This window comes from Elgaria multicarinata, chromosome 13 (assembly GCF_023053635.1).
Source record: "Elgaria multicarinata webbii isolate HBS135686 ecotype San Diego chromosome 13, rElgMul1.1.pri, whole genome shotgun sequence".
NCBI classification, from domain to species: domain Eukaryota; kingdom Metazoa; phylum Chordata; class Lepidosauria; order Squamata; family Anguidae; genus Elgaria; species Elgaria multicarinata.
Genome location: NC_086183.1, coordinates 16,752,722 through 16,765,453, shown reverse-complemented (window position 1 = coordinate 16,765,453; position 12,732 = coordinate 16,752,722). Strand labels below are relative to the sequence as shown.

Genomic DNA, 12,732 nt, shown 5'->3' with positions numbered 1-12,732 from the left:
AATAAAAATGTTAGAGATATACCTGAATCATGTAAAGCATCAATATGACCAACACATGGCATCATAGAAGAGCACTCATATGGGAGAGGACTTGGACTGTGTCTCCCTGTTCCATATGCACTCAGAGACACACCAGTGTTTGCTGCTGTGTCCATGTGTGGATGGTCCTGGGGCCAGAGCTTTAGTTTAACCAGATCCAGTAAGTCAAGATTGCACTGGGTCCTAATTGCCTACTGAACAATCTTCCCACAGCTGTTTGGCCTGGGTTCTACTTCTTGACTAAACGGTACTACTGGTATTTCCAAATTCTGTGAACTGTGTTTTGGCAGCTGATGACCTTATCTTTTAGAATATTTTTGTCCGTACCTGCCAAGTCCTCCAAGCCCCTGAGAGGGAGAGCCACGGTTTCCAAGCGCTTCTTCAGTTCATCCTTGAGGTACGGTTCTCCAATGAGAACAGAGAGCTCTTCACACAGGCCCTGAGCCTCCGTGATCCTGTCTTCCAGCTGCTCCAGGTCAGACCGGATTTCGCTCGTTTCCTCCAGCTGCTGCTTCACAGCCTCTGGCTGGGTGCTGATGGCAGGTTGGGTGCTCAGGCGTTGCCCAGCAGCCTTAACCTTCTCAGACAACACCTGAAGCAGCTCTTGGTACTGGGTGCTCTTGACAATGGCCTGGTCGATTTGGCTGGAACGGGAGTTGAGCCGCTCTGTGAGCTCAGTCCATTTCTGGTTGACAGCTTGGAGCTCCTCATGCATGTGGTTGGTGGATGGAGACATTTCCTTGGGGCAGGTCAGTATCCCTTGGGCTGCCTCATTCAACTGGTCGTACTGCTGCTTGCGAGCTTCAAATTCCTTCAGCATGAACTGAAATACAATTATGTGTATTTTTAGTGACAGACTAGGAGTGGCGTGGTAAAAATCAAGGCTAAGGAAGCCCAGCTGATTGGGAGAATGCAACAATTTAATAATTTATTTTCATTTATTTTTTGGGCACCTTTAAGCATCATCAGCCTTGGCTGTGTCAGAAACCACAATTTTAAGATCTCATAAACCTGAGACAACCAACAGCATAGCTGGATTCACAAATTTAATGAAAGTAACGAAGTTGCCTTTCCTGTGAAATATGGCAGTGTTTTTCAGTTATCTTATCCTTGGAGAACCGTTTTCACATTGATGAATCTGAAAACAACCCCACATACATTGCAAAGGATTTTGGAGCATGCTCTAAGGCAAAAACCCGGTTCATTGCAAGGCTGCCTGTGGGCTTCATAGTTGCCTTGCGTGAACCAAGAACACTCCCATCACATCTAGAGAGGAAAATCAGTAACGGAAGCAAGCATGTCTGCCCTGCCTGATCTTCTGACTGAAGAATGCCTCATCACAGTTCCAAGGGACTCCAGGGTTTCCTGGTCTAACATCTGGCCTTAAAAAACAACAACTGGCAACAGTTTAAAAAAGGAACCATCATCTTATTTCAGGAAGGCACTTTACTGAGATGTAAATGTATGTAACATTAACTGACAAAATCAATTAAAAGCCCAAGAAGTTAGTCGCAAGACTGCAAGATTTGAGCTGGCTGACAACACAGCTAAAATCACACTTGGCAGCTATACGCCATCTGCAGAGTTTCTGGAAGGCCTGCAGAGACGCTGCAGAGACGCAGGTTTTAAAAGGATTTCAGCTTTTAAAAAATGCTGGGGGGGTGGGGGGGATGATGACATTCAAACGAGACATTCCATTCCTCTGCCTTATTTGTCCTGCTGCTACTCCAGATTATATAAACAAATTGCAGAACAAGAGTCAATCGTATTAGCCAGGATAATTTCCCCCCCTCTGTGTGTTTGACTAGCTACAGGCTTCTCAGCAATATGATTCATAACCCCAAAAAGAGAAAGACAAATATGAGAGACATGCCAACGGTTGATTAAATTGGGCACTTTTGAAACAAGCTTCTGTCAGGGCTGGCAGTCTGGTGGCAAGCTGGAAAGCAGGTGGGCAATCTGGGAATAGCTCAGACTTTACCCCAGGTGCCAGGCTGCTCAGGTTAACTAGCCAGGCCAGAGGCCGAAACTTCATAAGGCCAGGTGGAATTCCAGGACTAGCAGCTGCAGTACTGCCCTCTGGCCATACACATTGGTGGCGCTGCAGTAGAACAGGGAGCAGGCCAGCAGCACCTTCCGTCTGGCAAGTGAGGTGCGCTCCCAGAATCCCTCATCTGAGACCCCTGATACTTTACGCTTTCATAACCAAGCATGCTTGTGGGAAATTAATTTGGTTTTAGGAACTGGCCTAGGAGTATAGAAACAGATTCCCCACCTTGGCTGACTGAGGCCAATTAACATAACCAAGGCTAAGGGCTGAGCAGACCTGCATTGCAGCACAGAAAGCCACAAAGGTCTCACTCCATTGCTTGAGCATCTAATCAGCCAAGTCAGTCAGTCCACACGTACCCAAATCCTCCCAACCCAGCCGCACAAAGGAGGCAGAAAAAAAGTGCCTTTGCCTGCTTCTCACCTGGACCTGCTGCTTTTGTGCATTCAGCATGTTGGGATCGATGGACAGGGGGCCAAGCACACTCATCATGAGCTCCTTCTCCATCAGCCATGGGCGCAGCTGGCCTTCAGCCACCTGGAAACTTGCCAGCTCATTGGCCGATTTCTCAAGCTTCTGCTGCCGCTCCACCGTCACCTGGTTGGCATGCTCCCACCTGGAATCTGAATGCCAGAAACACCATGGTTGGAGATATCACCAGTAGAATAGTCAAGATGTTTATGTCCTCATTGGCCACAGATGGGGCAGAATGTTTGGGGAAATTTTCAGGCCTTGCATGAGCAAAGATTGCCACCAAGGCTCTCGGTCCTTGCTTTGATGGATTCTTCCTACTCCACCCTTGTGGGCTACCATTTTCCAGTTCTCCCTGCCTCTTGTCCTGCTCAGCCTTCTCAATGACATTTGATCATCAACCTGTTTTGGATTTTGGATCCAAATACCCTTTAGAGATGTTCCTCATTGGCTGTGCACAATGTACGCCAGCCATTGTTCAATATGCTCACTACAACCTCCAGCCCAGACTGGTCTGCTACAGTTTACCTGGCTGAAATAAAGTTTCTGCCTTGCCCACCCCAATTCCATACCGTTTCTACACCACAGACTGCTTTATAGTCCTGTTCTCTCCCCAGGGAACTGTTGTTCTGCAAGAAGGCGCTAGTAATCTCAAATAGAATTCCCAGCACACTTGCTAAAACTACAGTTCCCAGGTTCTAGCCATGACATCTGAAATGGCACACGATCAATTGAAGTTTGCAGTATATTCCAAACATCATGGCTCTCTGGACTCCTGGAGCTGCTGGGGGCAGACCTGGAAAGCCACATCTGTCTGAGGCCTTGGAGAGCCACATCTGCTGTCCCATGTGGTGAATGGCAAGGGCTATGTGTCAAAGTGTTCCCTGGGTAGAAAAGGGTTCCTAGGTTCTCAAGTGATTCCATCCAACAAACTGGCCATTGGCTCCCCATGATCAGAGAAGGGCTACCTGGGCCTCCTGTGCAGGCTGGGGATTTGCCTAGGAGATGACAGAGCTCCCTGAGCCTGACCCCTGGATTTTGCTCAGCAACAGCCTATGGCTCAACCCTCACATGGACTTTACACTGAGCATCATCCTGCCTGTTCTAATGGGCAGTGGCTCTCCAAGGCCTCAGGCAGAGACACCTCTTTCCTAGTCTCACTCCTCGCAACCCTTTAGCTGAGGACTGGGCTTGAGACCGTGCGCATGCTCCGCATCTGCTCTGCCACTGATCTATGGGCTGCGCACCTTATCTCAGCTGAATGGCAGAGGCTTCTGCTTTGCGCTGGTTCTGGAATGTTTCCCTACAGTTTCAATGTCTGGCCTTGTTCCTGTGCACACAAGGAGCATCTCCTCTTGATAAACAGAGATGGAACCACTCCACAGGAAAGCAGGTTTTAAAAACTGATTTGGGCGGAAACTTTGGCACACCCAGTTCCATTATTCTTTTGCAAATATGAACTGTTGTTTGTCAGTTGGGGCTGGGGGGGTGGAGAGTGCGGTTGTATGGCTTTTCTTCAGAACAACCGATTGCAACATCCTTGGCAAGTTGGAAATCATTGCAGTGCCCGCCCACCCCCAGCACAACCAAAAACACTCTTTATGCCAGGCATGTTAATTCCAGAAATATCATGAATTAAAAACTGGCTAGAATACAAATATTTTTAGTCCAGAGACGAGAGGCTGGTTGAGCTGGGATATGGAAGAGAAGGTCAGAAAGGCGAAGCCCTGTTAACGCTGCAGACCGAGAACTCTCAGTGAGAAGGGCCTGCTCACAGATCGGCCCTTTAGGCTCTGCCACAAGCTACTCCAGCAGAGTAGAACAGGCCCCCCTGTTTGGGCAAAGCTGATCACTCAGTTGTATACACAGTAGTGGAGCGGTGAAGAAGACCATGACCTCAGCATGAAAAGATGTGCAAACTCCTGGGGAACAAACAAATAGCATCACCCACTGGGAAGTCCTTCTGCAGAAGACTTTTCCTGTGGAAAATGAATACAAACCCAACCCACCCCCACCCCAATTCACAGGTAAAAACAGAGACATCCTTACAGCGCCCTTTTACTCTCTTCCCGAGAGCTCATTCCCCCCCATGCTCTGTCCTCGTCGTAGAGTGTGTACAACAGCCTGGCCAGTTCTGGCTTCTGAAGCACGGTAAGTTTTCCTGCCACCCAAGAGATTTATCTCCTATAAACCCAGGAGTAAGAGTTCAGAGTGGCTGAGGAAGGGCAATGCTCATTTGTGAACACAAGCCCAATGTTAAAATTGGGGTGGACTGACCTCAGACCTCTGGGATCTGCTTTGCATTTTTACTAGAATCTCAAGGAGTCAGGTGCAAAACACTTCCTCGGGACAGCCATACATGAAGTAACATTAAGGACCACTGTGCCTCTGAGCATGTGGTTCAGAACAAGAGTCAGTGCCAGAACGAGGCTCACGGTGCTTTCAGACAAAAGTCCACTCCTGGTTCTCCCCAAGCCCCAAGCCCCAGTCATTGCAGCAGCCTAATTTAGTAGGGGTGGTGGTATTGGGAATCTGAAACACTTGCAGATCTAATGCAAAGCACCCAGAGATCTACCAGTAGATCTCAATCTACTCTTCTGGCGAGCCCTGATTTAAATGACACCCCCATCACCAACAAGTACCACAACAGAGGAACTGTCCATGGTAAATAAGGATAGTTGGAGAGTATGGCTGTGTTCAGACAACACAATAGTCAACTGTGGAGTAATAAACAACTCGACAGTTGTTTATCTAGGGGGTACACCCCGCACAACATAATAATGAACCGTGGTGTGGATTAGGATCAGCACTGAGTTGACTATTAGTCCATGCTGAGTTGACTCACTCATCCCCCTCCTTCTCTCCCCCCTCAGTCCTCCCACTAGTATTCCATCAGCCATTGATGCTGAAACTCTATCCTGCCAGCTGGACTAGAATGGCAGCCACCGCTTTGTCCACTCTTGCCTTGTGACTCTGTGGCTGACGAAATAACCAACGGTGGCCGAGGAAATAACCAACGGTGCCCTCCACACAAAACGATAACCAGTGGTGGTTCAAATAGCCAACTCACTTGTGTTGGTGATTTTGGCCAAATAACCAACTGCTGGTTAAAAAAAATTCCCTCCGCACAACCGTCAACTATTTAAACCACTATTGGTTATTGTGTTGTCTGAACCCAGTCTATGTATTCATTCATGTATCCTTCAATACAAATATTCCCAGGGCAGCTTTTACAGCAAAACAGGTATTTTTAAAAAGACGTCAAGGCTCTTGAACAGGAAAACCTCCTGGTGGATTGCGCCTCTTATTTCATGCTTATTTCACCTCCTTTTCCTAGTCCCTTCACAACTCACAAGGCACCCTACCACCACCCGCTCAATGAGCAGCAGCTAGCTGGAGGTCTGCTTTGCCTTTGGTTTTGGAACTGGCCCTGCAGAATTCCCCTGATGGCCCCATGTCACGTACTTAAGTCCTCCAACATCCTCTTCCAATTTTCTGCTTCTGGCGATTCAGGATATTTCTCCAGGAGCCCAGAGAGCAACTCCTTTGCTTTCTGAATCTTTACAGCATTCTGCTCCAGCTCAGCCAGAAGTGCCTATGGGGAGCATGAGTGGGGAGCAGGGTGGAAAGAACCACACACAAAAAGGCAATAATATTAGACATTGGATATGGTTTGTTTGTGGCTTTGATGAGCCACATCATTGAGCAGGGGGTTGGACTCGATGGCCTTATAGGTCCCTTCCAACTCTACTATTCTCTGATTCTCTGATTCAGCAGGAAATCACAAGCGGAAAAGCCACAGTGGCAGCCAATTATTTATAAGGGTGTTAAGTGCCCTGCATGTTTCAAGTTGGGGCAGAAGCTAAACAGTAACAGAAAATTGGTACATTTAAAATATTTGAATTGTTCTTTAAAGGCACAGCACACCCAAGGTCACTTGCAACAATAACACTAGCAATATGTTACAGACCATCCCACTTGCAGGAGAGGTCAGTTTGAATAAATACATTATAATTTTGCCCAATGTATTAAAATGGGTTTGTGAACAATTTTGTAAAATGTAAATCAGTACCAGAACAGCCTCTTATATCTATAAATGTATAACAATGGTTAATCCCAAAGAGAATATTTGTTGTGGTATTCTATACTGAATATATATATATATATATGCCTCATTTTATTATGAACAGCTTCAAACAAGGTGAGGAAGAAATATATCAATGTGAAAACTAATAAAAGCGAAACCTTGTTGTGCTCTGCTTGAGCCCTCATCGTCTCTGACTTGGTAGGCGAGGAGGAAGCTTCCAGTGCCGTCAAGGCCTGCTCCTTCGACTCCAGCCACTTCAGCACGGAGCCCACCTCCTCCTGGGCATCTCTCATCTTTGCCAACATGGCTGACAGGTGTTCCTGGCGTCCCCGTAAGGCATCCCCGAGCGCCTCGTACTGCTGGTTCACATCTGACACATCACACTGGATCTCTGTCAAGTCTATGCACACACCAAAAAAAGGAGTGGGGAAGAAGCCGTATTTGAGCTGAAGACATTCTTTTGGTTTCCATACTGGCAAACAGGTAGAAGTCTAGATGCATTCACATGAACAAAATGTATTCAGAATGATTAAGTGGGAAGTTCCCATGCACTCTTTACCTAGAAGTGTATGCTTCCCACATTTTCTTAAGGAAGGTCATGATCAAAGACAACACAGGAAGAGGAAATCCCAATTATTTGCTGGATTGGAGAGAACTGCTTAGGCCATGGCTAGACATGCTGATATCCCAGGGATCACCCCGGGACCATCCCTATGCATCCACATGATGCACAGGGGATCCCAGGAGCAGGGAGGTCTGATCCCTCCCTTGCCCTGGGATATCAGCAGAGCCTTTACTCCCGCTTTTTCCAGCAGTCTTGGGATGATCCCGAGACCGTGGGACGTGTGGCTGGGCATCGCAGTTTCGTCCTGGCTCCTCGCGAGTAAGTTGTAAACAAAAACCACTCACCTTTTGTGCTCGACCGCTCCTTCCCCTTTAAGAAAAAAACAAAATGGCAGCTGCAACGTCCTCCTCCTCCTCCCAGGACGTCGCGTGCCGCGTGTAGACAGAGGCGGAGATCTCGCGATAACCATATTGCGAGATCATACCCCCTTCATTGTGCTAGACTGCTAGGTCTAGCCATGGCCTTAGATTAAGCTGCAGAGGACACCTTTATTAAAGGAAGATTGAGAAATGTGGGGCTTCCTCTAAATGTTGAACTGCAATGGCCATGCTGGCTGGGAATAGTGGGTGTTTGTCATGTATGCCCCTACTGCTCCGGTGTAGGGAGCAGGTGACCCAGGAAATCAATCAGAAACAGATTCTGATTCAGAAGATGCTGAGCCAGTGGGGGGGGGGGGAGTTCACACAGGAGAGCCTCTAGCTGCGAATGCGCCCCTCCCAGAGTCTGTCTCCTCAAGGCCAGATCCTATGCTCTCAGGAGACAGGGAGTCAACTTCCAGGGTGGGGGTGGAGGTGAACATTCCAAAACATTACTAGATGCTAGGAATTAGCACCAAAGAGACAGTCGGAGATTGCGTGAGAAGCATCCACGCCGCCTCCTCCACCTTGAAGCTTTGGGACATTTGAAAAGCCTTTTCTTTCCTGGTCAACGTTGCCTAGGGGGGATTTCCCCATAAAGGTGCCTAATTTGTGTTACAGAAGTGTTAATTGTTTGCAATAAAGCTTTGTGAATTGGCCTCGGAACTTTCCTTAGTTTTGACTCCTTGGGGATGCTTGGGCAGCTACAACAGTGTTGCAGTCCCACACATTGCGGGGGGGGGGGGGGGTGTAGGTTGGAGGAGCCTGGCCCAGATCCTCCAGATTGTGAGTCTGCAGCTATTAAAGTATTCCCCTCACACAGCTTTTTGCTCTGACTCCAGCCATCTTTGATGACCCATATACGTCACAGAGATCCTGTCTCCCTTTTGTTGGCTGGTCAAAGATACTGCCAAACAAGTTAAGCTCAGAGAAGTGAGATATCCATTTATATCCTTTGAGAACAGTGTCATGGGGGGATGGTACTTTTAGGTCACGAATTCAACAGAGATTGTTCTAGAGGGTTGGAATGCCTTGATAAACTGCATTTAAAAATGAACAGTTGCCTTAGCAATTCTGTCATTGACTTGGTTGCTGTAGAAATATTTTGGCTTTCTTCATAAGTATGTTGTGTGAAAAAGAACTTTTAGATTTGGTTATGTTCTATTTTTTATTGTAACAATATATACATATATATATATATATATATATATATAGAGAGAGAGAGAGAGAGAGAGAGAGAGAGGGAGGGAGGGAGGGAGGGAGGGAGGGAGGTGGGTGGGTTTGTATAAAGCAGCACAACAGCAAAGTGACAAGGCATCTCTGGATCCACTGTGGATGCAGTTAGTCTTACAATAAAATGTATTAGGAAGATAGAAAGACTAACAACAGAATATGTTGTTAATAAGCATCTGTCAGGGATGCTTTAGGGTGGATTCCTGCACTGAGCAGGGGGTTGGACTCGATGGCCTTGTAGGCCCCTTCCAACTCTGCTATTCTATGATTCTATGATTAAATATATATTTTAAGCTAAATGTTTCAGCTTCTGCCCCCATCACTAGTTGTGCTGTTAAAAAGACACTTTTAACAGCACAGGTACTGATCAGGACTGAAGCTGAAAAGTCTGTGTGTGTGTGTGTGTGTGTGTGTGTGTGTGTGTGTGTATGTGTGTGTTTGTGTGCTGCCTTTCATTAGGATAGGAACCTTTGAGATCAAGTGATTAGACTTCGCAGGGGAAGGCATCTTTCTTGGATACAAGGTGAGGTTTGGGAGAGGGTGGGAAAGAACCCTCAACAAGTTGTTTTGGTCCAGTACGCCTCTTCCCCATGCAGCTAGGGCCTGAGAGGTCCACATTCTTTTCTCCATTGTCACAATTCCATTGGTAGTTTGCCTTAAATGCCGGGAGGGGGGGCAGCACGATGGGTGTACAAACACAGTTTCCATCACCAGGCCTCAGCCTTACCTTATTCCCTGTAATTTTGAGGCACCAACGTGGCAACACCACGAGACACACTCACAAAAACATGCACACCAGGCTGGGCTCCCTCACCTTTGCAGGTGTGATATCCATTAACGCTGCCTATAGAACTTCCCCCAGCGGGCAGCACAGAACCTAAGCAAAACAGCAAAGAGACAGACAGAATGACAGAGACGAACATGTTAGCGATGCAGATGTTTGAAAACACACGTAGGCTGCACCCTTTGCAGCTAGAACATATCCCTCTCTTCATGGCAACCCAGGAGAGCTAAAGGTGAATTGAGGAAAATCCATTCACATCACTGCCAACCAGCAAGATCATGGCTTATCCCCTCATGGCACGGGGAGAGTTTGCACATTACTTCCTCGTACTGAAAAAACAACTGCCGAACCATTCCTTCTCCATACCACCAACACAAAATGTAGCACAAGCCGCCGGGCTGTTCTTCTACTTCAATGCCTTCTGCCTCCCAGAACGGACACTGCTGAGAACTTCTCCACACCAGTCAGAAGAATCCCATGAGGAGTTGCACTAGACATGATGGTGGCAGGATGAACGGCGGAGGCTGTTTCAGGTATTTCACCTTATTGATAGATATGGCCTCTCTTCCTCCTACCACTCAGAAAGGCGGTGTGCTGTCATCTCAGTACTTGGCAGTGATGTGAACAACCTTCACTTGAAAAATCCCCACTTTTGGTGACTTCACTGCCTCAGCTGTCTGTCTGAGGCCCAATTCATGTGACCTAGGCAATGAGGTGGATGCCAAAGAACTACTTGCATGTAGCCAGGCTTTGTGTCACAGCAGGAAGTAACCACTTGATCTGGGGAACCCATGCCTTTGCATAGAATAACACTGCAAGGTGAAAGGCCAATAATACAGAAACAAAACTGTGGGGGCTATTACATTGCCCAGGTGAGGTATGAAGCAGGTCAGAATCCATCTTACAGTGATGTACGTGGACAGAGAGGGATGCCCAGGCATGCACAAAATTAGCACAGCACAACACAACAAAACATTATACAACACACAATTTTATTTTTTGTCTCCCAAGTGTTATTGTTTTCTCTCTCCAACCCCAAATCAAGCAGGGAAAGCGTTCTGTGGCTGAGAGAGCAATTAGGTTAGAGATAGGAGACTGGTTTGGCTAAGAGAGAGTTATAACCTCCAGATGGTTTGGAATGGTATGGAAACCCTTTGAGTATGTGCCTGAATCCAAAATCAATATAGATAGATGTATATGTAGTTGTTGCTAATTTGTGCTGTTGGCAGTTAAATATTCTTGAGCTCTGAGTGATGAATCACACTCTGCTGTTCATTTGAAATGTATTAGATGCTAACCTGCTGATTTTGCAGCTATATACTTTTCTCTCTCTAACTGCACTCTGCACTTTAATAAGCTGTACTACAGCCATTTTATTGTTTTTGCTTGGCCAGCTGAACTGAATTTGTTAAGTGCCTCGGAGATGTGGTTAATTTGGGGGACAGGAGAAGGGGCACCCTTACTACAATAGGAGATGTAAAAGTGGGAACTGGACAAGCTAGGTCAGGGAAAAGGTGAGTGTGGGGGCGGAGGGAAGGAGAGACATCTCAAGCTGTTCTCCTTGTCCTCTTACTAACCAGACAACCTGAGTCTTTAAAATCAGTCTATAATATTGTATTCTAATCTGATAATTTAAAAGAAAGAAAAGTTTAAAACTGCCTGACAGCAAGATCTGGGGTGTGAGATTTGGGGAGAAGATTTTAGTACTATGACTTTAAACACATAGGACTAAGACATTCTGTTGCTACCAACCCGAAAGAAATTCACTTTAAAATAAAGAAAAGATGGAATTTAATGCTTTTTAAATTTATCTGTAATTCTGTAATTTTTCCTAACTCTTGGGAATTGCAGGCAGCAGATTTTAAGCACAGTTGGTGGCAACAATTGTTAGAGAAAACTGCAAACTAGCATCTGTTCCAGGGTCCATAAATCATTTTTTTTGCAAGATGTTGAAAGAAAATGTTGTTTATAGATCTGAACATATATGAACATTTGAAGCTGCATTATACTGAGTCAGCCTGTTGAGCCAACTCGCCCAGGACTGCCTGCTCTGCCCAGCTCTGGCTTTCCACAGCTCCAGGCAAAGAGGTCTTTCCTAGCTCTGCTATCAAGTCCAGGCCGGATTCAAAGTGCTGGTGTTAACATTTAAAGCCCTAAACGGTTTGGGGCCAGGCTATCTGAAGGAATATCTGAACAGGCTCAAGTTAAAGGAAGCCAGATTCCAGCTGGACATCAGGAAAAACTTCCTGACTGTTAGAGCAGTACGACAATGGAACCAGTTACCTAGGGAGGTTGTGGGCTCTCCCACACTAGAGGCATTCAAGAGGCAGCTGGACAACCATCTGTCAGGGATGCTTTAGTGTGGATTCCTGCAGTGAGCAGGGGGTTGGACTCGATGGCCTTGTAGGCCCCTTCCAACTCTGCTATTCTATGATTCTATGATTCTATGAATGCCTCCTTCCATATGTACCTGCCCGGACCCTAAGGTCATCCTCTGTGGTCCTTCTCCATGAGCCCCTGCCAAAGGAAGTGAGGCAGGTGGCTACCAGGAGGAGGGCCTTCTCTGCTGTGGCACCCCAGCTGTGGAAGGAGCTCCCTAAGGAGGTTCGCCTGCACCTTCACTATATTCTTTTAGACACCAGGTGAAGATCTTTTTATTCTCTCAGTATTTTAACGGTCTATAAATTAATTTTAACTTTGCTGTTTTAAATTTGTATTTTAAATTTGTATTTCTGCACTGCTGCTGATTTTATCCTGGTTGTGCTTTTATATTGTATTTTATATTATGATTTTATACTGTTGTTTTATACTTTGAATGGTCTTAATTGTTGTGAACCGCCCAGAGAGCTTTGGCTGTTGGGCAGTATAGAAATGCAATAAATAAATAAATAAATAAATACCAGAGATCCTTTAACAGGGAAGACTAGGGGTTAAACTGGGACAGACTTTCTGCAGGGCAGAGCGTGTGGCTCTATCAAAGCATGTACCCCTCTCTATGTGGACACAAAATGGGAAATGAGAGGTAGAGGGTCTCCAAGGATTGTGGCAAAGCTGAGGGAGGACAACCCTAAGTGGCCTCTCCCCCCT

General features: G+C 46.4%; 2 protein-coding genes across 3 annotated transcripts in view; one reads left to right on the top strand and one right to left on the bottom strand.

The window, feature by feature from the left end:
- PABPC4 (poly(A) binding protein cytoplasmic 4) overlaps window positions 1–12,732 on the top strand; it is a 563,337-nt gene that overhangs the window by 166,563 nt on the left and 384,042 nt on the right. The window lies entirely within an intron of this gene.
- MACF1 (microtubule actin crosslinking factor 1) overlaps window positions 1–12,732 on the bottom strand; it is a 324,508-nt gene that overhangs the window by 97,022 nt on the left and 214,754 nt on the right. For both annotated transcript variants that reach the window (XM_063139804.1, XM_063139803.1), the window contains 5 exons: window positions 9,676–9,738; window positions 6,806–7,047; window positions 6,026–6,155; window positions 2,513–2,712; window positions 367–862 (listed from right to left, as the gene is read on the bottom strand). In XM_063139804.1, the coding sequence (XP_062995874.1) occupies window positions 367–862; window positions 2,513–2,712; window positions 6,026–6,155; window positions 6,806–7,047; window positions 9,676–9,738 (1,131 nt within the window). The remainder of the gene's footprint in view (window positions 1–366; window positions 863–2,512; window positions 2,713–6,025; window positions 6,156–6,805; window positions 7,048–9,675; window positions 9,739–12,732) is intronic.